Below are 26760 nucleotides of genomic sequence, written 5' to 3'. Positions count from 1 at the left end.
CAATACTCGGGTGGGTGTTTCGCATTTGGAGGCTGACCATAGGGACCAGGGATCTAGATTTTGATGACATGTTGGCTGGGGAACATGAGTTGGACATGGGTGGGGGCCTGCTGGCAGGTGCCCCACAGTGCTGGGGGGTGGGGGTGGTGGGGAACATGAGTTGGACATGGGTGGGGGCCTGCTGGCAGGTGCCCCACAGTGCTGCGGGGTGTGGGGGGACATGAGTTGCACATGGGTGGGGGCCTGCTGGCAGGTGCACTGCTGGGGGGTGCGGGTGGTGGGAGACATGGGTGGGGGCCTGCACTGCTGGGGGGGTGACCCTGCACTGCTGGGGGGTGGGGGTGGTGGGAGACATGGGTGGGGGCCTGGTGGAGGCTGCCCCTGGTGGCTGGGGGGTGGGGGTGCTGGGAGACATGGGTGGGGGCCTGGTGGTGGGTGCCCCTGCACTGCTGGGGGGTGGGGGTGGTGGGAGACATGGGTGGGGGCCTGGTGGAGGGTGCCCCTGCACTGCTGGGGGGTGGGGGTGGTGGGAGACATGGGTGGGGGCCTGGTGGAGGGTGACCCTGCACTGCTGGGGGGTGGGGGTGGTGGGAGACATGGGTGGGGTCTGCTGGCAGGTGCCCCACAGTGCTGGAGGGTGGGGGGGTGGGGAACATGAGTTGGACATGGGTGGGGGCCTGGTGGAGGGTGCCCCTGCACTGCTGGGGGGTGGTGGGAGACATGGGTGGGGGCCTGGTGGAGGGTGCCCCTGGTGGCTGGGGGTGCAGGGGGACATGCGTTGGTAGGCAGTAGTGCAAGTTGACATGTGGGTTGGCTGGGGGGCATGGCCATGGTGGATGGGGTGCCTGCAGGACATGTGCAGGGTAGGCCCATGTGGTGTGAGCCACCTGTAGGGGCCGTGGAGGGTGTAGAGGGAACACCTGAGAGGACCCACACGTGCAATTCACGTGTGGTGCTCCCCGCGCACCCCTGTAATACACGTACCCTTATGAGATCGCGTGTGGAACTTCCTGCGCACCCCTGTAATACACGTACCCTGATGGAATTGCGTGTGGAACTTCCCGCGCACCCCCGAAATACACGTACCCCGCTCAATCGCGTGTGTAACTTCCCACGCACCCCCGAAATACACGTACCCCGCTCAATCGCGTGTGTAACTTCACGCGCACCCCCGAAATACACGTACCCCGCTCAATCGCGTGTGTAACTTCCCGCGCACCCCCGAAATACACGTGCCCCGCTCAATCGCGTGTATAACTTCCCGCGCACCCCCGAAATACACGTGCCCCGCTCGCACAGGCCCAATTGCTGTATGTTGCCACTTTTGTAATGCACATGGACTCTACTGCCTGCCTTCGTGTGGCGGACGTGTTTCGGCTTGTGCGTGTCTTTGGCTGTGCGTGGCTTTGCCCTATTCGATTCCATGCATACGTGTGGTTCAAGTGCGTGTGGGCGTTCCGTCTGCTTCCCTGCAGTACATCCCCAGTTACGCCCTTATTTTCACGCGTTGTTCCCCATTCCGCGCGTTACGCCCCGTGTCCCGCCCACTTTCTGGTGTATGCGCCGAGGTTGTGCGCTTTCACTGTGCGCGTCGCGCACGCCTTTCGGGATGTTGCAGTGACTTGTGCGCCATGCACGGGTTTGGCGCACATCCCGAGGTAAACACGCGCAGGGACTTCCATGAATCGCACGCGTGCGAATCGGCCCCTGTATATGTAAATGGAATGTATAAAGTAAAAAAGAAAATCAGTGTTCAAATGAAACGTCATTATGGCTGAGTAAACTCCCTTCCCGATGTTTTGTAGCACAGGGTATGGTGGCACACTTGGACCTTGCAACACACTCTGGCTTCAGACACAAGGATGCAGTTCGCTTCGTAGACCAGGGCCCACTTGGCCATCCGCTACAAGTTACTCGTTTATCCACTAGACCTCTCGGCTTTCTCTCATTCCGACCCAGGTCACCTTTTAGCTTGTAATACAGTTCAAAAAACGTTTGTTTCCTTCTGGTTACCACAATTCAGTACAGGTTTCCCTCTGCCGGGCTCAAGCCTTTCAAACACAATATGTGGTGGTTCCATTGCCCAAACTTCAATCGCACCATCATAGGCTTCCCTCCGATAGGCTCAAGCCTCCTTTCACTTTCCTTCTGCTGTCGAAGACTTTCAATACTGCAAGGCTTTTGTTCTTACCTCGGCATGACCACTTCAACCTTCTTTCCTCAAATGTCACTTTTTCTCTCCTACACCAAAGCCTCTTGGTAAATATAGTTTCGAGCACAGTACTCATTTCAAAGTTCAGCATGTCCAGGTTTCCCTCTGCTGGGATCAAACATAACAGTTCAAAGACATCTCTCACATCCAAGTTTCCCTCTGCCGGGATTAAACCTAACCGTTCAAATACATCTCTCATATCCAGGTTTCCCTCTGCCGGGATCAAACCTAACAACAGTTCAAATCTTGCATCTCATTTTCTTTCTCTTCCTGCTGCTTCTACGGCATTAGACATTTCACAGAGACTTTCAATTGGGCAATCTTCTTCGCCGGACTACTCTGTTCCTTTGTATATTTAATTTACAGTTCTTTACAATGCTTTGCTTTCTCTTGCATCTTATCAGCACAGGCGCAACTTTCATTTGTCAGAATCTGTTGCCATCAAGCTTCATTTAACACAGACCGGACTTTCGATGCTTTCATCAACTCACTGGCTGTATTAATTCTTTTTCGTCTTTCGCGGCTTTGATCCTGAAGTCAAGGTTGATATCACAACAGTTGCAGCACCTCCCCAACTCTGCCGTGCACCCAGAAGGTGGCTGGAATCCTTGAAACACAAAATAGGTTTGTCTCTTCTCTCTGTCTGGGCGTCCTTGGGCAACCTTCAAGGCCCTGGGAGGTAACAATCTCTCGCAGGGTTGTCCAAGGTTTCGCTGTACCTCGGTTCTGTCCCTCGGCCTGTCGCTCTGCTCCGCCTGGTTCACCGTCACCCTTGATGAACTGCTCCTTCTCGTGCCTTGCCTTGCTCCAAGTGTGTCTCAATGTTCCACCTTTTAATCATGTGGGAGAGCTAATAGGTACCAAGTGTATGTAATTAAGATCAAGTGATGTGTCAAATGTATTGTATGGGTGGTACTCTTATTAGCCTCAGACCTCCTCTTCCTCGGCTCAGTGTTTGTGTAGGAAAGGGGGGAATCTGGGAAGTTGGAATATCCTATAAAATAGGCTGGGACAGGGGTATTTGAAAAGGGGGGATACCATGTCTTGCCATCGGCCATTCCTCCCCCACTCCCTGAGGACTCCTCACCCAGGTGATCCACCCACACTTATCCACCCCCAGGGACTGGATCCAAAGGTGATGGCTGTGCCCTGGCCACCTGGGTAAGAGATCGCTGGGGTCTAGGCAGTGAAACACCCTCTGGTTTTTCACAGATAAAACACACAAATGAAACAGGAATTTGCTGATTCTTTATGTAGGCTCCTAACCTTGTTTTCTGCCTAAGAATTTGGCCAAGCCACGACATAATACCTAAATCCGACATCACTATGATGATGTGGACTGAATTGTCGCACAATGCCTGACTTCATGTACACGGATCCCTACCTCGTCTGATCTTGTGTTACAAATCCAGACATCACAATTCTTTGCCTGGCTCCTGCTGATTCAGGCATTTTGGGCTATTGAGTGAGCAGGGACATTGTCTAGATTGCCCAAACATATGATAGCACAGAATATGTAAATTGTAGGTTTTCTCAACTTTGAAATAGATTTAGTAGGATTGACTTATTTGACACATGTTTTCTTAGCTGCACATATACTTGGTGAGGTTCTAGTGCTCATGAGATCACTAATAAGAGAAAAAGACAATAAGTAAGCAATACATCCAGAGCAGGGGGTACATTACTGGTCAGGTAATGCCCCAAAGTGTAAGTTATTTAATGTTAGGACCAGGGCATTACCTGACTGGTAATGCCCCCACCCAGTGAGGGGTGTATTGCTATTAGTATCTCAACAATTTGTACCGCGAAACTTATCGTTTTTTGTTCAAGTTGAGAAATGGCATGTTTGCCATTTCTCAACTTGGAAAAAACTACAATCCAAGATGGACACAATGGAACATGGAAAAGGGAACTACACATAGTCCTTTCTCGCTTTCCATTGTGCCTATTGCTGCAATCGAGATGCGCCGGAAACACTAGTGTTGCCAATGCCGGAGAGGGACAAGGGAGCGCCAGGTAAGTGGGAAAGGGGAGTGGGGGGTTTAGATTTGTGGAAATGGCGGGTGAAAGGTGGAGGGAAGGGGATGTGGGGCAGCTGGTGGCACACTTACCTGAGTCCCAGTGGGGAAGTGTTAGGGAGAATTCTCTGTTTAGGCTGAATTTCCTAACCTAGTGAGTCCCCCAGCAGCTTTGCTGGATTTCTGGAGTTTTTTCCATCCTGCCAAGAGTGCGACTCTTTTCCTCCCACTCTTGGACATGAATGTGTGTAATTCCTTTGAATGTCAATGTGTTCTATGGGCTATGGGGTCTTTTACTCCATAGGGTCTCATATGTTTTGCTATGTGTGTTACACCGCACCCTACGTGCCGTAACACTGGGGCGTCCTAGCGGACCTCCACCATAGACTCCATACCTGGGGACTGACTACTGTCTCCCCAGGCATGTAAAGTCACCATTGGCTTTACTAGACCTAAATTTACTAACAGAACTAGTACAAACCATCTTATTGTGGACGTACTTGTAGGGGTAATTCGATTACTCCTTGGTCTGTTACTCGAGGGGGCACTGTCCCGTCCCCCCTCGTCGAGTTTTGGCTGGTGGCAGTGGAAACTACTTGTTATGTTCGACCCCGAACATAACCCTATGGGATTCGTCCCATTGTTAGAGATTGATACTTTTTCTTGTTAATCTCTAACATACCACCGGTCTACTTATCTTAAATAAGTTTATCGGATGGTATTTTCTGCCAGAACTCGGTTTTAAAAATGGCGTCTGTGTTCGTCTCTGTGACTCCTAAACCAAAGGTTGAGCCCTTTGTTCCACTTTTGGCGGGCCTCTGTACAGAGACCCTCCAAAGTGGTGCCATTCTGTCTGGGTTACCACAGGGGTGTGGGAGGGGGTTTAGGCACCCTGGACCGAGTTGCCTTGCCAACTCCGGTCGCACTCTGGTGTGATTGGCCCAAGTGGTGAGCCTCCCCGCTCACCACTTAGCACGTGTTGATTGACAGCTAGGCTGAATGAATGGGGATTTTCTGCATAAAAGCAGGGCTTTTGGGACTGGATCTTGAGAAGTCGCCACAGGACCTAGGAATCCGACGAGGGTAACGGTGAGCCGACCTGCACGACGACACCTGCGGAACCGACTCACCACTTCCCGACGACAGAGGAGATCTCCCTGCCGGAGAGTCTCTTCCCCTGACTGGTGGGAACAAGCAGTCCCCTTTGCTTTTTCTTCACCTCAGGGCGCAGTGGTCGAATTGCCCATGCAGAGCACCTCGGCAACCGGATAGCCACTACCCCTGTACCGCGACCAAAAGGTGGTGCCTTGTGACGGAGCACTCCGCGGCTGGTCTCTTCCCTGGTGGTGCACCGGACTTCACTTTTCTTCGACGACGAGATCATCTCTACTCTTGGCAAAGACCCGACGTGCATCCACCACCAGGAACAACTACCCCCGCCTGAGCTGCCCTCCACAAACAAGGTACCGTGTCCGTCTGGCTTCCCTTTCGATCGGATTGAGCGAGGTGTCTTAATCCTCCCCTTTCCGTTGGGTCGCCTCCAAGCTTTTTCTCACATAGTGTTCTGAACTGGTTCAATCTTCCAATAACAATTTGCTACATAGACTCGAACACATTTCCAAAAAGAGACTTTTTGGGACCTATCGCCTTGCCTCTCTCCGAGTGGGCCTGGCCTCTGAACTTTATGATCTATTGTGGTTCTCGTCTTCTTGCCTTGCATTTTTCCCGTGAAGTCTTGAACTGTGTTGATTTCGTAACCTGCTTATTTTTCTCTCCCGTCCTAACTGATATTAGAGTGCCATCTAGGTTGAGGCATACACCTCTGTCTGCAAATAAGTGATGCCGGTAGAACCTAGACTTGTAGAAATATTGTTAGGGGGATTGATCGTTTCTTCTTCGTAGAGTAATTGTATTTGACTTGTTTGCCGTGAAAGTGCCATAGTGTTTTCGATAGATGTTCCGTTATAAATAAATACCTTAATATCTTTACACTGAGCCTCGTTGCGTGTTTGCTTGTCTTACTGTGAAGAATTGCCCTATATTGTATACTCCACATACTGCTTAACTCTTCTTGAGGGAAGTCTGACTGCTCAGCCACAGCTACCAATTGAATCTGTGTGGTACAGACTGCTACCAAGTGGGTTTACTGCCAAACACCTGTAGTCCTAAATCTTTTGCAGTGGTCCCAGAGGGAACTGCACAGGTTTCCGCCTAACACTGGTGTACAGAGGTGGGATTTGTATCGAGTATACGGTTTAGAGTGCTTTTCGACACTTTAGGATAACTATCCACGAAGCTTAGCACTAAGAAAGCAACTTTCAAAAACATGTCTACGATGGAAACTTACAGTCAAGAATCCTTGTCAGGTGAAAATACTGAGAGTTTGCGAGCTCTCTGTAGGCAAGAGAATCTTTCTGTAAGAGGCAAGAAGTTAGAACTAATAGAGAGATTGCTGGCGAACCAAAGCCTGGGTACTGGTTCAGAGGAACCAATCTCTGCAGCAACTGTAGATAACAGTGATGGTGTTGATCTGAATCGTAATTCTGATGATAGCGATGAAGAGGCTGACGAAGACGGAGAGGCTAACGAAACTGTCTCCCCTGCTCCTCTACCTGCCTTACCAGCTGTGCCTACGGGGCCCATACCAGGTCCCACATGTAACCCTGCTTATTTTGAACTTGAAAAAAAGAAGCTCGAATTAGAATACAAACGGTTCTTGGCTCAATCTGAACGAAACCAAGAGCTCGAGTTCAGACGGATGAATGCCCAGGCTGAGCAGAAGCAAGCTGAGTTAAGACTCAGGGAAATAGAACTTAATCACGAGTTAGAGATGAAAAAGTTGTCTATAGAAAATGCTTCTCTCTCCTCTGGTTCCTCTAGAAGCTCCAGTCCCAAAAGACCCCGGATGCCGAAGGAATTAGTGGGTATGTATGAACCGAGATTGGATGTGTTGGATTGGTTAAAACTGTTTGAGTACAATCATGGGCTCCAGGACATCACCGGGAATGATTTACTTCCCTGGTTGTTCTCTAGGCTCCCTCCTGTTGCGACTGATGTGGTAATGGAGTTGGGGGAGACGGATAAGACGGATTACGAAAGTGTGAAACTAGCTTTGATAGCTAGATTCGGGAAGACCATTTCCCAGTATCTTAAGAGGTTTAGAACCCTCAAAAAGCATGATGGTACCCCTTGGGCTACCTGGGTGAGTGAAGGGTTGAAAAACTTAGAGGGATGGATTAAGGGTTACAAAGTGAACACTTATGAGGGTATGAGGAATCTTTTTATGTTGGAGTCTATTTATGATGCCTGTTCTCCTGAGCTCAGACAGCACTTGGCTGATTCGAAGGAATTGGATTCCCGGAAGCTAGCTAAGGCTGCTGACTTGTGGGTAGCTAACAGGGCTACTCATAAGGATTCTGGGGCAACTCAGAAAAAGGATGAGGGGAAACAGCCTAAAAAAGACTCAAAAGAGAATTTGAATAACTCAAATTCCCCAGAGGGCCCCAAACAAAATAACCAGGCTAAACCCCAGGGAAAACCACAATCGAATAGTGTACCTTCTGGCCACAAACCAGAAGGAGGTCAGAACAAGGCACCATTCCAGAGAGCATTTGGAACATGCTATCTCTGTGGGGCAACTGACCATATCAAAGGAGATCCAAAATGTAAGGGTAAACCTACTGGGATCAGCACAGTCTCCTTGGCCTTCACTCCTGAGGAGGAAGTCCAAATGACTAGTGCTCACTTTGAAGTCTTTGCTGAAGAACCTTGGGTTCTTCAAGCAAGTGTATCAGTAGAGTTGATGGACCTGGTTAGTAATCAGAATAGGATTGTGAATGACTCTATACCAGAAAACTCTAAATGTTATTATGTGGACAGTGTTCTTGTCAATGGCCAGGATACCCCTGCCAGGCGAGACTCTGGGGCCAGCAGAACAGTAGTGGACGAAAGCTTTTTCAGGCCTGAGGATGTTGCTAAGGCACCCAAAGGTCCCGCTAAGATGTCTGGAGGCCCTGTCCAAATGGTTCCAATTCTACCAGCCCTCATTCAGTGTAATGACATGACAGTGTTGATTCCTGTCAGTGTTCAGACTGAGGTGCCTGGGAGAGTCCTGTTGGGGAATGATCTAAAAACTCTAGGAGTAGTATCCAGTACCCCCAGGCCTCCCATTATGGAGAAAAACAACCAAACCAAATTGGCTAGGGAGGCCACCTTAAGGAACCACTCTACGCCTGTGGGAACCTCTACTGAGAACCCCACTTCAAGCCTTGGTGTTGGTAAGTTGACCTCTGACCCAGGCACATTTCAGGCTAACATGTTAGGGAAATGGAGCCCCAACCAAGCTCCATCATTGTTCCCCCAGCTATAGAGTCTGTGACTCCCCCTGCTTCAGAGGAAGAGGTGGATAGACCTACTGGAACCCTAACTAGGCCTAAGAGAACTGGTAATTCTCCGTGCTGGTGGAAAACCAGAAAAGAAAAGTCTAAGGCCAAAAACCTTCAGACTATTGGACCTTCCACAGAAGACTCCAACCCAATTCCTAGACTTAAGGGGGAAACTCCTAAAGTAGGTAAGGTAAGATCTCAGAGGAAGGAGAAGCATGTACCTTGCTTATCTCCCTCCCCTCCAACCAAGAGGCCTAAAACTCAGCCTTCTCTCAACAGAGAGGTAGGGAAAACCTCTGGAGGGCCCTCCCGATCTAAGGAGTTTCTTTATAAGAACCCCTTGAAAAAGCCTATCATAGGTTCAGTAGTTGTATCAACTTCTGAGGGACTGGTCAACCAGATCCCCTATAAACTTAAAAAGACTGATGTTCCTAGGAAGGTTTGTAGGTCATATAGCTTACAAAGGAAAACCTTTGAACCCATAGAACATAGGTCAAGGTGTCACCACCAAAATGCTGATGGTCTCTCTAGGATGTATGTCATCGACTAGCGGTATGAGATTCATCCAGGAGTGGATTAAATCCTCTTGTCCCTAAGTCTGGGGGTGGGGGCGAGTGTTAGGGAGAATTCTCTGTTTAGGCTGAATTTCCTAACCTAGTGAGTCCCCCAGCAGCTTTGCTGGATTTCTGGAGTTTGTTTTTTCCATCCTGCCAAGAGTGCAACTCTTTTCCTCCCACTCTTGGACATGAATGTGTGTAATTCCTTTGAATGTCAATGTGTTCAATGGGCTATGGGGTCTTTTACTCCATAGGGTCTCATATGTTTTGCTATGTGTGTTACACCGCACCCTACATGCCGTAACACTGGGACGTCCTAGCGGACCTCCACCATAGACTCCATACCCGGGGACTGACTACTGTCTCCCCGGGCATGTAAAGTCAGTATTGGCTTTACTAGACCTAAATTTACTAACAGAACTAGTACAAACCATCTTATTGTGGACGTACTAGTAGGGGTAATTCGATTACTCCTGGGTCTGTTACTCGAGGGGGCACTGTCCCGTCCCCCCTCGTCGAGTTTTGGCTGGTGGCAGAGGAAACTACTTGTTATGTTCCACCCCGAACATAACCCTATGGGATTCGTCCCATTGTTAGAGATTGATACTTTTTCTTGTTAATCTCTAACATACCACCGGTCTACTTATCTTAAATAAGTTTATCGGATGGTATTTTCTGCCAGAACTCGGTTTTAAAAATGGCATCTGTGTTCGTCTCTGTGACTCCTAAACCAAAGGTTGAGCCCTTTGTTCCACTTTTGGCGGCCTCTGTACAGAGACCCTCCAAAGTGGTGCCATTCTGTCTGGGTTACCACAGGGGTGTGGGAGGGGGTTTAGGCACCCTGGACCGAGTTGCCTTGCCAACTCCGGTCGCACTCTGGTGTGATTGGCCCAAGTGGTGAGCCTCCCCGCTCACCACTTAGCACGTGTTGATTGACAGGTAGGCTGAATGAATGGGGGTTTTCTGCATAAAAGCAGGGCTTTTGGGACTGGATCTTGAGAAGTTGCCACAGGACCTAAGAATCCAACGAGGGTAACGCTGAGCCGACCTGCACGACGACACCTCCGGTGGAGCCCTGCGGAACCGACTCACCACTTCCGACGACAGAGGAGATCTCCCTGCCGGAGAGTCTCTTCCCCTGACTGGTGGGAACAACCAGTCCCCTTTGCTTTTTCTTTGCCTCAGGATGCAGTGGTCGAATTGCCCGTGCAGAGCACCTCGGCAACCGGATACCCACTACCCCTGTACCGCGATCAAAAGGTGGTGCCTTGTGACGGAGCACTCCGCGGCTGGTCTCTTCCCCGGTCGTGCACCAGACTTCACTTTTCTTCGACGACGAGATCATCTCTACTCTTGGCAAAGACCCGACGTGCATCCACCACCAGGAACAACTGCCCCCGCCGGAGCTGCCCTCCACAAACAAGGTACCGTGTCCGCCTGGCTTCCCTTTTGATCGGATTGAGCGAGGTGTCTTAATCCTCCCCTTTCCGTTGGGTCGCCTCCAAGCTTTTTCTCATGTAGTGTTCTGAACTGGTTCAATCTTCCAATAACAATTTTATACATAGACTCGAACACATTTCCACAAAGAGACTTTTTGGGACCTATCACCTTGCCTCTCTCCGAGTGGGCCTGGCCTCTGAACTTTATGATCTATTGTGGTTCTCGTCTTCTTGCCTTGCATTTTTCCCGTGAAGTCTTGAACTGTGTTGATTTCGTAACCTGCTTATTTTTCTCTCCCGTCCTAACTGATATTAGAGTGCCATCTAGGTTGAGGCATACACCTCTGTCTGCAAATAAGTGATGCCGGTAGAACCTAGACTTGTAGAAATATTGTTAGGGGGATTGATCGTTTCTTCTTCGTAGAGTAATTGTATTTGACTTGTTTGCCGTGATAGTGCCATAGTGTTTTCGATAGATGTTCCGTTATAAATAAATACCTTAATATCGTTACACTGAGCCTCGTTGCGTGTTTGCTTGTCTTACTGTGAAGAATTGCCCTATATTCTATACTCCACATACTGCTTAACTCTTCTTGAGGGAAGTCTGACTGCTCAGGCACAGCTACCAAGTGAATCTGTGTGATACAGACTGCTAATAAGTGGGTTTACTGCCAAACACCTTTAGTCCTAAATCTTTTGCAGTGGTCCCAGAGGGATCTGCACAGGTTTCCGCCTAACAGGAAGATAGCAGCCTCCCGCTTCTGAGGAGACTCGGAGTGCAGGCTTTTCCATGTGGTAAAGACCCGTTCTGAGCCTCCTGATTGGCTGGGAATCCACCCCCACCCCTTGCTGGATACTAATAACGAATAAAACGTATACATTAATTCTAATGAACAGTTTAGATTACATGCCAATGCGCATATCCATTTCAATAGAATTTAAATCTGCATTTTATGAACTCATTTAAGTAAGGCATGGTGTAACTGAATGGTATGTCAACCGAATGGATTTTGCACTCCTGTCGGTACTTTTGCCATTCTTTCTTGAATTTACTTTTATGTATCATTCACTGCAAAAGGCCCTGAAGAAACATGCACCATGTTTCAATAATATTAGCACAAGCAGTCTGAAATACGTGTAGGCCATTTTTTCTTTCTTAAATATTATTGCTATATAAGAGTTGTGACCACTAGAAGGAAGTATAAGCCTCATCTTGTTAAACTTGTTTTAACTACTTATATTGGTCTAGGTACCTTTGACATATTCCCCATTCACTGGCATATAAACACTCTCTGGAGTTTTTGATTTTGCTTAGATGATTTAAAGCTCTACAGGTGGATTTCTTCTCAGGGTTAACTATAGTGTAGCTTTAAAGAATTAAACTTTGCAGTCTATTAAACCATATACAATATGTTTGGGATTTATGAAATTTGGAGCATTGACCCCATATTTGCCACTTGCGAAGTGTTAATACGGTATGTTAATTTATTAGAACACCTGTTTTTTACTTTTTGCAAAATGTAGTTATGTGCCCTGTTACCCTGAATGCACTATGGTAATATGTTCAACTGAATAGTGAACATTTTGACACTAAAGTGAGAAGAGTAAATGAACATCTTATTTTAAACTAATATATGGTTTATTTCTCAAATGTATTAGTGACAATGACTCCACTGAATGCTAATGTCACCTGTTTGTTTTACACCAGGATAATTGATGGAAAAGATCTGATGCCTTTATTACAAGGAAAAGTTCCCCATTCAGAGCACGAGTTCCTGTTTCATTATTGTGGGATATATTTGCATGCAGTGCGCTGGCATCAAAAGGACAGTGAGTAACTCAGCATGTCATGTCATTCCATTATACAAATGTTCATAGATGCAGTGTGTTTCTGGTAACAGTAACATTTAGATAAAATGGGATAAAATTCAATGGGAGATGCATCTAATGGTAAAATACACAGCATGATCATCTCTTTACTAATCTACAATGCAGATTTTCTCTGCAGAATTAATATAGCAATAACAAGGTTTTTCAGAACAATACCTCATTTTCGAAGTCCTGAGAGTGTAAGAGCGGTGCAAAAGACAGCCGTATATGTCTTAGGCCTGATTTAACACCACTTTTTGTGTTGCCGGTCACTTTCTTGGCTTTTGTAGTGCCAGTGATGGCATGGAACATATGTCCTGTTTCTGTCATGCAAACCCACTCTGCCTTTAAAAAAAACTCATGGTTTACACAAGCATGATATTGTCTTGTATTGCTGTGTTGCCTCTGGCTATGCCTTCCCGCCCCAGTGTGAGAGGGTTCCCAGAGTGATCTTTTTCCATTTCAGCACTGCCCCTACATGGAATTATCGTCATTTGCAATGTGACATGCACATGAAATCGCAACAGTACATTTTATTATACAAATAGTTTAAATGCTGCCTAATGTCAGGCAGCATTTAAATTTGAATTCTAGAGAATCCGTCTACTTTTAGCTGGTGCTAAAAACCTGCAACACAACAGATAAATCAGTGCCCCCAGTGCCAAACTTGCCGGTATGGTAAAATTGCCAGTGCTGGAATTACCAGCAATTATACTGCCAATTTTACCAGTCCGGCATAACTGTAATGAGGCCCTAAAACTTGCCATGACTTTACAGCCCACAAGTCTTACATTTTTAAAAGTTCATGCTATAAAAGGTTTACGTTTATAAACATGGGATGTCAGTGGTAATGTTTAACTTATTATTGAACAGAACTACCATTAACATATGCAACCATACCTCACTTTTTTTGGCTTTGTTGTTAATGTGTTAATAGTGTTTTCTTTTTAACCTGAATACCAATGTTGTATGTGTGCTTGTTTGTACTTAGCATGTTAATGTTAGTTGTTGTTCTTTTAGATGTGTTAAAAGGTTAGAAAGAGTTTATGTTGTTGTGAGCTGGTGATTTTTGTAATTGTATGTGTGTGTTGAGGTTAATTTAATATAAGGTGTAATTGTAGGAGTATATTTTGATTACTTTTTTTTATAAATTGCGATTATGGATTTATTTTTTTATGATCTAAAGTAAGGTTTCTAATCTTTCTATATGTTTAAATGGCAAGGTTGTGTGTTTGTAAAATGTATTCTGTATTCACAACGTATGTTGTTACTGTGTATTCTAAAGGTAAACCTATTTCTTTTTATTTGTGGTGGGGTATAGTTAAGGTTCCAGAAATGTTGGTTTTAATGTATGTTATGTTTAGTGGTAATGTTAGTTTTACGTTTAAGAATAGCTTTGCATGTTTTGAGGCCCTAATCCAATTACTTTTGTCCCCCCTTTATAAAACTATACAAATCTTTCCTAAACCATTCAGAGTCGGGTTTATATTTCTTTAGAAGACTCATGTAGATTAGTGTAACAGTGCCAAAGTTCTAAGCCACTCAAAAAGTGCTCTTCCTATTCGGAGTGCAACATAATCATAAATACAGAGTTATTGTCTCTGATTATGTAATACATACACATTTGTTTTCCCACATTTGTCACGCTGAACTTCCCTCAGACTTCTGACCTAGCAGCACCCGTAAAACAGAATATGTCCAGTCTGCTTAACTGTTTTTATTTGTTCGGCCATTTGCACATTTGTCCTTGTTTCCCCTCCCCTTTCTTTTGTTGTCGGGTAGCACTGCAGACCAAAAGTGTGTGCATAATGTTTTCAAGAAAGATGATAAGTTATAAGTATGTCTTAACCCTGGTAAAAGATATATGAATCTCTTCTTGTAAGTAAGAACATCTAAAACAAGTGAAAGAAATACTCATAAAACTCATTTGGAAATTGCATTATTATTGAAACAGTATAGTACCGAAAAATGCTCCACTAATACAACACAATGTTTAAATAGAACACTTATCATAAAATCGTATAATATTATTATATTTATTTTTCTTTTACAGGGCCTGCCATAGCGGCCCTGTAGTTATGGTTAAGTTGCTCAACCCACAGGAAGAGCACTTTTTGGGTGGCTTATAACTTTGCCCCCCTGGCCAAATCCTCCCAAAACTTTGCAAAAAAAGTATATGGCTCCGTCAGATTGAATCTTCGAAGTTTGGTCAGGTTTTGTTAAGGGGGGGGAGCATAGTTAAAGTTGGGTCCCAAAATGTATGGTCTTTCCCATAGACGCTAAAGAAAAAGAACTGTGGCGGATTGGTCCCAAATCAGTTTAAATCCATCCATTCTTTTTTTGAAAATGACCACAAAAAATAGGTAAAGACAAATTAGTGACATCTGGGTTCGGTCCGTGGACCAACCTCACTGTTTGGTTTGTGGATGGGCTTCCGGTTGGTCCAGAGAGCGGCGTAATGTCTGCGAACACCAGACGTGCCCACCAATTGGATGGTGAAAAGCGTGAGGTGCATGATTTTTTTGAAAATGCCCACCATGTTGGATCTGGGGCCAGTCGCGGCTGACCGCGGACTGCATGCTGGGAGAAAGTCTGGAAAACATATTTTGGCTTATTTGGTGGTGGAAAGAGGGGCCGGGAAGGGTGAAGTAGTGGACAGAAATAATATGGGGCTATTGCTGTAGGTGGAAAATGGTTGAGCAGGTGACATATTGGTCCACAGTCACCGCAGTAGTTTGCAGATAGCGCCGTAAATGGACAGCTTGGAAAAGACATTTGGGGTTATTTGATGGCTGAAAGAGGGCATAGAAATGTGGAATGAAGGTAATGTGGAGCTGTTTTTATAGGTGAAAAAGGGTTTAGACATGCCACTGAGTCCGCGGTCAAATCGTGTCTGTGGACATCATTTCGATTGCAGGGGGGTCAGGGTGCGTTGTATTAGTTGACAGTGTATGGTATGTACATATTATATAGTTAATTGTTTTGTTCTGGTTGTGGCCAGTGGACAGATTCTGGGGGGCATGGCACTGGCCATGGCCACACAATAGTAATTTGTGTATAGTAATTATAGGTAATGTAGTTGCAGTACAACGTGTTTGTAATATGGAGGAATGATGTAATTGACTGTACATGGTACTTATGACTGTAGTATATTCTTCTCAAACGGCAATAACCATGTTCTAATGGATCAAAACACACTCCTTACCACATGGATAAGACTGGTAGTATATATAAAAGAAGGTGTAAACACCGGACAATATATCCACAGGGATGACAAACACACGAAAATCCGTATATTGCCAAATATACTTCTTAATACATATATTTATTTAATTATGACACTCTTAAAATGATCATGTTACATAAAATTCATAATCAAACATACAAAATATAAAACATATAAAAAGACTGTACTTCACAAAACACATGAAAATCACAAAAATTGGGTTGATTCTGCTGATTTTTACATTTAGCTCCGTGTGGAGCTCCACACTGGAGTAATTTCTTTTTTGTCTAGGTATTATTAGTACTTTCTCAATAACCCAACTTGTACAAGTTTCTGTCCTGGAGGCACATATTAATGTGGGACATTCATCAGGGGTAACATGATATGTGTTTGTTTCTCAAAGGTGATGGTATTTCCTTCCTATCACTTCCTTGTAGCCATAGAATTTCTAAAAATAGCCTATAAAATTTATAAACGCCCACACGCTCGCCTACAACACGTATTCATGGAATCCAATAAGGCAAACCAGCGCACGGTCAAACCAGCGCACAGGCCCAAACACGTCCGCCACAAGAAAGCAGGCGGTAGTGTCCCTGCCCCTGAAATAAATGTGCGCCAAAATGTGCGCCAACAAAAAGCACCTATATACAGCTATGATGAATGTCACATACTGTGGCCCTCTAAGACAAATGACGTCCAAAGGGGTACGCGACAAACACGGACACCCGCTGTGTGAAAAATAGCGTGTGCGTGCATTCTGTACTGCGCGGAAAGTCCCACACGCGATTTGCCTGGGTACGTGTATTCCGGGGTGCGCGGGAAGTCCCACACGCGATTGGCTGGGTACGTGTATTCCGGTGTGCGTGGGAAATTCCACACGCGAATTGCCTGGGTCCGTGTATTCCGGGGTGCACGGGAAGTCCCACACGCGAATTGGCTGGGTCCGTGTATTCCGGAGTGTGCGGGAAGTCCCACACGCGATTGGCCTGGATACGTGTATTCCGGGGTGTGCGCGAAGTTCCACACGCTAATTCTGCAGGGTACGTGTATTCCGGGGTGCATGTGAAGTTCCACATGCTAATTCTGCACGGTACATGGATTCCGGGGTGCTCGGGAAGTTCCACACGCTAATCCTGCAGGGTACGTGTATTCCGGGGTGCGCGTGAAGTTCCACACGCTAATTCTGCAGGGTACGTGGATTCCGGGGTGCGCGGGAAGTTCCACACGCTAATCCTGCAGGGTACGTGTATTCCGGGTGCGCGGGAAGTTCCACACGCGATTTCAGCAGGGTACGTGTATTTCGGGGGTGCCGGGTAGTACTACACGTGAATTGACCGTGTGGGTCCTCCCAGGTGTTCCCTCTACACCCTCCACAGCCCCTACAGGCAGCCCACACCACAGGGGACTACCCTGCACCCCTGCTCATGTCCCGCAGGCAGCCCATCCACCATGGCCATGCCCCCCAGCCAACCCACATGTCACCTTGCACTACTGATCACCAACGCATGTCCCCCTGCACCCCCACCCCCCAGCATCCAGGGGCACCCTCCACCAGGCCCCCACACATGTCTCCCATCACCCCCACACCCCAGCAGTCAGGGGCACCCTCCACCAGGCCCCCACTCATGTCCACCTGCACCCCCACCCACCAGCATCCAGGGGCACCCTCCACCAGGCCCCCACACATGTCTCCCACCACCCCCACCCCCCAGCAGTCAGGGGCACCCTCCACCAGGCCCCCACTCATGTCCCCCTGCACCCCAACCCACCAGCATCCAGGGGCACCCTCCACCAGGCCCCCACACATGTCTCCCACCACCTCCACCCCCAGCAGTCAGGGGCAGCCTCCACCAGGCCCCCACTCATGTCCAAATCATGTCCCCCTGCACCCCCACCCACCAGCAGTCAGGGGCACCCTCCACCAGGCCCCCACACATGTCTCCCTGCACCCCCACCCCCCAGCAGTCAGGGGCAGCCTCCACCAGGCCCCCACTCATGTCCAACTCATGTCTCCCACCACCCCTACCCCCCAGCAGTCAGGGGCACCCTCCACCAGGCCCCCACTCATGTCCACCTGCACCCCCACCCACCAGCATCCAGGGGCACCCTCCACCAGGCCCCCACACATGTCTCCCACCACCCCCACCCCCCAGCAGTCAGGGGCACCCTCCACCAGGCCCCCACTCATGTCCCCCTGCACCCTCACCCACCAGCATCCAGAGGCACCCTCCACCAGGCCCCCACACATGTCTCCCACCACCTCCACCCCCAGCAGTCAGGGGCAGCCTCCACCAGGCCCCCACTCATGTCCAAATCATGTCCCCCTGCACCCCCACCCACCAGCAGTCAGGGGCACCCTCCACCAGGCCCCCACACATGTCTCCCTGCACCCCCACCCCCCAGCAGTCAGGGGCAGCCTCCACCAGGCCCCCACTCATGTCCAACTCATGTCCCCCTGCACCCCCACCCACCAGCATCCAGGGGCACCCTCCACCAGGCCCCCACACATGTCTCCTATCACCCCCACCCCCCAGCAGTCAGGGGCACCCTCCACCAGGCCCCCACTCATGTCCCCCTGCACCCCCACCCACCAGCATCCAGGGGCACCCTCCACCAGGCCCCCACACATGTCTCCCACCACCCCCACCCCCCAGCAGTCAGGGGCACCCTCCACCAGGCCCCCACTCATGTCCCCCTGCACCCCCACCCACCAGCATCCAGGGGCACCCTCCACCAGGCCCCCACACATGTCTCCCATCACCCCCACACCCCAGCAGTCAGGGGGACCCTCCACCAGGCCCCCACTCATGTCCCCCTGGAACTCCCACCCACCAGCATCCAGGGGCACCCTCCACCAGGCCCCCACACATGTCTCCCGTCACCCCCACCCCCCAGCAGTGCAGGGCACCCTCCACCAGGCCCCCACTCATGTCCCCCTGTACCCCCACCCACCAGCATCCAGGGGCACCCTCCACCAGGCCCCCACACATATCGCCCATCACCCCCACCGCCAGCAGGGCAGGGCACCCTCCACCAGGCCCCCACTCATGTCCCCCTGCACCCCCACCCCCCAGCAGCCAGGGGCACCCTCCACCAGGCCCCCACTCATGTCCCCCTGTACCCCCACCCACCAGCATCCAGGGGCACCCTTCACCAGGCCCCCACACATGTCTCCCATCACCCCCACCCCCCAGCATTCAGGGGCACCCTCCACCAGGCCCCCACTCATGTCCCCCTGCACCCCCACCCACCAGCATCCAGGGGCACCCTCCACCAGGCCCCCCACACATGTCTCCCACCACCCCCAACCCCCAGCAGTCAGGGGCTCCCTCCAGTAGGCCCCCACTCATGTCCTCATTCACCCCCACCCACCAGCATCCAGGGGCACCCTCCACCAGGCCCCCACACATGTCTCCCACCACCCCCACCCCCCAGCAGTCAGGGGCAGCCTCCACCAGACCCCCACTCATGTCCAACTCATGTCCCCCTGCACCCCCACCCACCAGCAGTCAGGGGCACCCTCCACCAGGCCCACACACATGTCTCCCTGCACCCCCACCCCCAATCAGTCAGGGGCACCCTCCACCAGGCCCCCACACATGTCTCCCTGCGCCCCCCACCCCCCAGCAGTCAGGGGCAGCCTCCACCAGGCCCCCACTCATGTCCAACTCATGTCCCCCTGCACCCCACCCACCAGCATCCAGGGGCACCCTCCACCAGGCCCCCACACCTGTCTCCCATCACCCCCACCCCCCAGCAGTCAGGGGCACCCTCCACCAGGCCCCACTCATGTCCCCCTGCACCCCCACACACCAGCATCCAGGGGCACCCTCCACCAGGCCCCCACACATGTCTCCCACCACCCCCACCCCCCAGCAGTCAGGGGCACCCTCCACCAGGCCCCCACTCATGTCCCCCTGCACCCCCACCCACCAGCATCCAGGGGCACCCTCAACCAGGCCCCCACACATGTCTCCCATCACCCCCACCCCCCAGCAGTCAGGGGCACCCTCCACCAGGCCCCCACTCATGTCCCCCTGCACCCCCACCCACCGGCATCCAGGGGCACCCTCCACCAGGCCCCCACACATGTCTCCCACCACCCCCACCCGCCAGCAGTCAGGGGCACCCTCCACCAGGCCCCCACACATGTCCAACAACTCATGTCCCCCTGCACCCACACCCACCAGCATCCAGGGATACCCTCCACCAGGCCCCCACACATGTCTCCCATCACCCCCACCCCCCAGCAGTCAGGGGCACCCTCCACCAGGCCCCCACTCATGTCCCCCTGCACCCCCACCCACCAGCATCCAGGGGCACCCTCCACCAGGCCCCCACACATGTCTCTCACCACCCCCACCCCCCAGCAGTGCAGGGCACCCTCCACCAGGCCCCCACTCATGTCCCCCTGCACTCCCACCCCACAGCAGTCAGGGGCACCCTCCACCAGGCCCCCACACATGTCTCCCTGCACCCCCACCCACCAGCAGTCAGGGGAAGCCTCCACCATGCCCCCACTCATGTCCCCCAGCCAACACGTCATCACAATCCAGATCCCAGGCTCCTATGCCCACCCAAATCCCACCCCACGCCACCCCAGTCCAAACACCCAACCAAGCTTTACATCCATTCAAAATGGAAATACCCATTACATGATAGATAAGAAATAAGCAGTATGCGCATGAGTACAAGTCCGTCAGACCCACACAATGGCAACACATGACTGTGAAAACCCACATCCTGACAGGCATGAAACCAATGAGAGAAGTCCACACATTGAAGTAGGAAACAAAAATGTATTACAGTGTAAATTAAGTGAATGAAATATAAACAAACAATAATGGCAACGAAAATCAAAAAGCAGCAGGTCCACAAAAATAATAAATAACGAAAATGGGACTCCAAAATAACCGAAAAGAAATTGTGTCCAAAGTCACTGTCCAACAAAGCAAATCCAAAGGGAAAGTAAAGAGAAAATCCATTGCTCCATGGTGCAAAAAATAATAAAAGATGAAGGCCACAAATCCACTGTCAAACTATGTACAAAGAGCAAATCCAGGGTCCATGATCCCAGCGATGTAAATGAAACCTACAATAAAACCTACCTAACTAATAACTATATACAAAAAAGTGGGGCATAGTCCAAGCGCCCCAAATTATAAAAAAGAAATAAAACCTAACACTAATTAACTATGTACAAAGGCGGCGGGCTAGTCCAGTGGCTCACTCCGTGGTGTCCCGGGCCAGGGCATCATGGAACTCCTGTTCGATGTCCCCAAGGCGGTCCTGTTCCATGGCCCCGAGGGTCCGCAGGGACGCCGACATGTCCTCCTCCAACTCCCTGCGGATTCCCTCGAGGCACTCGGCCACGCCTCTTCCCCCCGCCGCCGCTCCGCACATATCTGCTGGCCCAACCGCTGCCACACGGAAGACACTTTCCGTCCTGGTCCTCCTGCCCTCCGGCCGATGCCTGCCCCTCCGATGTAGATTCCCCCGAGCCATGATGCCCCTGCACCCCCACCCACCAGCATCCAGGGGCACCCTCCACCAGGCCCCCACACATGTCTCCCATCACCCCCATCCCCCAGCAATCAGGGGCACCCTCCACCAGGCCCCCACTCATGTCCCCCTGCACCGCCACCCACCAGCACCAGGGGCACCCTCCACCAGGCCCCCACACATGTCTCCCACCACCCCCACCCCCCAGCAGTCAGGGGCACCCTCCACCAGGCCCCCACTCATGTCCCCCTGCACCCCCACGCACCAGCATCTAGGGGCACCCTCCACCAGGCCCCCACACATGTCTCCCATCACCCCCACCCCCCAGCAGTCAGGGGCACCCTCCACCAGGCCCCCACACATGTCTCCCATCACCCCCACCCCCCAGCAGTGCAGGGCACCCTCCACCAGGCCCCCACTCATGTCCCCCTGCACCCCCACCCACCAGCATCCAGGGGCACCCTCCACCAGGCCCCCACACATGTCTCCCATCACCCCCACCCCCCAGCAGGGCAGGGCACCCTCCACCAGGCCCCAACTCATGTCCCCCTGCACCCCCACCCCCCAGCATTCAGGGGCACCCTCCACCAGGCCCCCACTCATGTCCCCCTGCACCCCCACCCACCAGCATCCAGGGGCACCCTCCACTAGGCCCCCACACATGTCTCCTACCACCCCCAACCCCCAGCGGTCAGGGGCACCCTCCACCAGGCCCCCACTCATGTCCTCATTCACCCCCACCCACCAGCATCCAGGGGCACCCTCCACCAGGCCCCCACACACGTCTCCCACCACCCCACCCCCCAGCAGTCAGGGGCAGCCTCCACCAGACCGCCACACATGTCTCCCTGCACCCCCACCCACCAGCAGTCAAGGGCACCCTCCACCAGGCCCCCACACATGTCTCCCTGCACCCCCAGCAGTCAGGGGCACCCTCCACCAGGCCCCCACACATGTCTCCCTGCACCCCCACCCCCAGCAGTCAGGGGCAGCCTCCACTAGGCCCCCACTCATGTCCAACTCATGTCCCCCTGCACCCCCACCCACCAGCATCCAGGGGCACCCTCCACCAGGCCCCCACACATGTCTCCCATCACCCCCACCCCCCAGCAGTCAGGGGCACCCTCCACTAGGCCCCCATTCATGTCCCCCTGCACCCCCACCCCCCAGCAGTCAGGGGCACCCTCCACCAGGCCCCCACCCATGTCCCCCTGCACCCCCACCCACCAGCATCCAGGGGCACCCTCCACCAGGCCCCCACACATGTCTCCCATCACCCCCACCCCCCAGCAGTCAGGGGCACCCTCCACCAGGCCCCACTCATGTCCCCCTGCACCCCCACCCACCAGCATCCAGGAGCACCCTCCACCAGGCCCCCACACATGTCTCCCACCACCCCCACCCCCACCCCCCAGCAGTCAGGGGCACCCTCCACCAGGCCCCCACACATGTCCAACTCATGTCCCCCTGCACCCCCACCCACCAGCATCCAGGGACACCCTCCACCAGGCCCCCACACATGTCTCCCACAACCCCCACCCCCCAGCAGTCAGGGGCACCCTCCACCAGGCCCCCACACATGTCCAACTCATGTCCCCCTGCACCCCCACCCACCAGCATCCAGGGACACCCTCCACCAGGCCCCCACACATGTCTCCCATCACCCCCACCCCCCAGCAGTGCAGGGCACCCTCCACCAGGCCCCCACTCATGTCCCCCTGCACCCCCACCCACCAGCATCCAGGGGCACCCTCCACCAGGCCCCCACACATGTCTCCCATCACCCCCACCCCCCAGCAGGGCAGGGCACCCTCCACCAGGCCCCCACTCATGTCCCCCTGCACCCCCACCCCCCAGCATTCAGGGGCACCCTCCACCAGGCCCCCACTCATGTCCCCCTGCACCCCCACCCACCAGCATCCAGGGGCACCCTCCACCAGGCCCCCACACATGTCTCCTACCACCCCCACCCCCCAGCGGTCAGGGGCACCCTCCACCAGGCCCCCACTCATGTCCTCATTCACCCCCACCCACCAGCATCCAGGGGCACCCTCCACCAGGCTCCCACACACGTCTCCCACCACCCCACCCCCCAGCAGTCAGGGGCAGCCTCCACCAGACCGCCACACATGTCTTTCTGCACCCCCACCCCCCAGCAGTCAGGGGCAGCCTCCACCAGGCCCCCACACATGTCTCCCTGCACCCCCACCCCCAGCAGTCAGGGGCAGCCTCCACCAGGCCCCCACTCATGTCCAACTCATGTCCCCCTGCACCCCCACCCACCAGCATCCAGGGGCACCCTCCACCAGGCCCCCACACATGTCTCCCATCACCCCCACCCCCCAGCAGTCAGGGGCACCCTCCACTAGGCCCCCACACATGTCCCCCTGCACCCCCACCCACCAGCATCCAGGGGCACCCTCCACCAGGCCCCCACACATGTCTCCCACCACCCCCACCCCCCAGCAGTCAGGGGCACCCTCCACCAGGCCCCCACCCATGTCCCCCTGCACCCCCACCCACCAGCATCCAGGGGCACCCTCCACCAGGCCCCCACACATGTCTCCCATCACCCCCACCCCCCAGCAGTCAGGGGCACCCTCCACCAAGCCCCACTCATGTCCCCCTGCACCCCCACCCACCAGCATCCAGGAGCACCCTCCACCAGGCCCCCACACATGTCTCCCACCACCCCCACCCCCCAGCAGTCAGGGGCACCCTCCACCAGGCCCCCACACATGTCCAACTCATGTCCCCCTGCACCCCCACAAACCAGCATCCAGGGACACCCTCCACCAGGCCCCCACACATGTCTCCCATCACCCCCACCCCCCAGCAGTCAGGGGCACCCTCCACCAGGCCCCCACTCATGTCCCCCTGCACCCCCACCCACCAGCATCCAGGGGCACCCTCCACCAGGCCCCAACACATGTCTCCCACCACCCCCACCCCCCAGCAGTCAGGGGCACCCTTCACCAGGCCCCCACTCATGTCCCCCTGCACCTCCACCCACCAGCATCCAGGGGCACCCTCCACCAGGCCCCCACACATGTCTCCCATCACCCCCACCCCCCAGCAGTGCAGGGTACCCTCCACCAGGCCCCCACTCATGTCCCCCTGCACCCCCACCCCCCAGCAGTCAGGGGCACCCTCCACCAGGCCCCCACACATGTCCAACTCATGTCCCCCTGCACCCCCACCCACCAGCATCCAGGGGCACCCTCCACCAGGCCCCCACACATGTCTCCCTGCACCTCCACCCACCAGCAGTCAGGGGCAGCCTCCACCATGCCCCCACTCATGTCCCCCAGCCAACACGTCATCACAATCCAGATCCCAGGCTCCTATGCCCACCCAAATCCCACCCCACGCCACCCCAGTCCAAACACCCAACCAAGCTTTACATCCATTCAAAATGGAAATACCCATTACATGATAGATAAGAAATAAGCAGTATGCGCATGAGTACAAGTCCGTCAGACCCACACAATGGCAACACATGACTGTAAAAACCCACATCCTGACAGGCATGAAACCAATGAGAGAAGTCCACACATTGAAGTAAGAAACAAAAATGTATTAGAGTGTAAATGAAGTGAATGAAATATAAACAAACAATAATGGCAACAAAAATCAAAAAGCAGCATGTCCACAAAAATAATAAATAACGAAAATGGGACTCCAAAATAACCGAAAAGAAATTGTGTCCAAAGTCACTGTCCAACAAAGCAAATCCAAAGGGAAAGTAAAGTGAAAATCCATTGCTCCATGGTGAAAAAAATAATAAAAGATGAAGGCCACAAATCCACTGTCAAACTATGTACAAAGAGCAAATCCAGGGTCCATGATCCCAACGATGTAAATGAAACCTACAATAAAACCTACCTAACTAATAACTATATACAAAAAAGTGGGGCATAGTCCAAGCGCCCCAAATTATAAAAAAGAAATAAAACCTAACACTAATTAACTATGTACAAAGGCGGCGGGCTAGTCCAGCGGCTCACTCCGTGGTGTCCCGGGCCAGGGCATCATGGAACTCCTGTTCGATGTCCCGGAGGCGGTCCTGTTCCATGGCCCGAGGGTCCGCAGGGACGCTGACATGTCCTCCTCCAACTCCCTGCGGATTCACCCGAGGCACTCGGCCGCGCCTCTTCCGCCCGCCGCCGCTCCGCACCTATCTGCTGGACCAACCGCTGCCACACGGAAGACACTTTCCGTCCTGGGTCCTCCTGCCCTCCGGCCGATGCCTGCCCCTCCGATGTAGATTCCCCCGAGCCATGATGCCTCCCATGTTGACTCCGCTGCTGCCTCTGACGCAACTGCCTCTGCCAGCACGACGGCATCCAGGCTGATGGAATCCACCAACGGCGTCATGCACGTGCCCTGCCCAATGATGCCGGCACATCCTCCATCTGCTGGGGTCCAGTTGCTGTGGTGTCCACCCCTGCTCGACCTCCGACTCCCGACTGTGGCAGGGATGGGATCCCCACCAAGCCGGCTGCGTTGGTCAGGGCAGGTCCACAGGGGGCCCTGGTGGCATCTGGGCCGGAAGACGGCATGGAGAACAACTGGCATATAGTCTCCACAGAGGAGGAGAGGGCCGCCAGATTGGTCGACACATGTATGAAACCCCCGACCACGGCCGATCCCAACTGGGCCACGTTGGCACGGTGCTCTGCGTGATGACGTGCAAGCTCCGCCCGGTCCCCTCGTCCGCAGGTGGAGGGGAGTCAGATGACATGGACATCCCCCTACCTGCGGACGGGCCTGGGATGGGGCATCCCTGCTGGCCCCCTCCACGGCGACCTGTGGTGCCTCCTGCCCCTGGACTGCACCACTTGCACCAGCAGGGATGCCCCCACCAGGCCCCATGTGCGCCTCAGTAGCGGCCTCCTCCTCCTCTGTGGAAACCACCAACCTGGATGGCTCCACTACGTCTTCCGCCGTTGCAAGCCCCTGTGGGGGCTCACCCACCCCTTCCGCTGCAGCCGTGGGGGCATCCCCGCCGCTTTGCTCCACAGCGCCGTCTCCGCCCTCTTCTTCACTTGCCGCTGTGTAGAGGGAGACATAGAACACAAGCATCAGGGTACTGTACAATGGTCCCCTAGATAGGAAGCAATAGCAGATGAGTTGCACTGTCAAAGATCACTTCCATCATGTCCCTCCACAAAACATGGGTCAGTGCAGGCAAAACACACGCAGTAACAGGCATGGCACATGCTATGGACATTTGAATAGATGTCCAAGGGACTCTCCAAACATACAATGTTGTTATGGAACTCACATGCATCATGGGTCATGCCTATCACATGCACACACATCAACGTAATTTCATCCATCTGGCCTTGTACACCCCAGACACAGTGGATACAAGGATAACTAGGTAGCATCTGTGAATCTGTACATAGTCACAGACATGTGTCATGCATCCATGGCATTCACAAGTCACAGACACGCAGGTCAGACACACAGACATGGATACCATACATGTACATGGCATCAGCACCCATCCCTCACCCCCACCCATGTCCAGGAACAGAGTGTCCAAT

The 26760-nt window shown here is 52.6% G+C and overlaps 1 protein-coding gene across 2 annotated transcripts in view; it reads left to right on the top strand.

Moving 5' to 3' along the window:
* LOC138526243 (arylsulfatase H-like) overlaps positions 1–26760 on the top strand; it is a 642213-nt gene that overhangs the window by 514355 nt on the left and 101098 nt on the right. For both annotated transcript variants that reach the window (XM_069636732.1, XM_069636733.1), the window contains exon 9: positions 12320–12441. In XM_069636732.1, coding sequence (XP_069492833.1) covers positions 12320–12441 — 122 coding nt within the window. The remainder of the gene's footprint in view (positions 1–12319; positions 12442–26760) is intronic.

The sequence above is a fragment of the Ambystoma mexicanum genome, chromosome 7p (assembly GCF_040938575.1).
Source record: "Ambystoma mexicanum isolate Mex_15411 chromosome 7p, UKY_AmexF1_1, whole genome shotgun sequence".
NCBI classification, from domain to species: Eukaryota; Metazoa; Chordata; class Amphibia; order Caudata; family Ambystomatidae; genus Ambystoma; species Ambystoma mexicanum.
The sequence above is the reverse complement of the archived record's forward strand: the minus strand, read 5'-3'. Positions and strand labels throughout refer to the sequence as shown.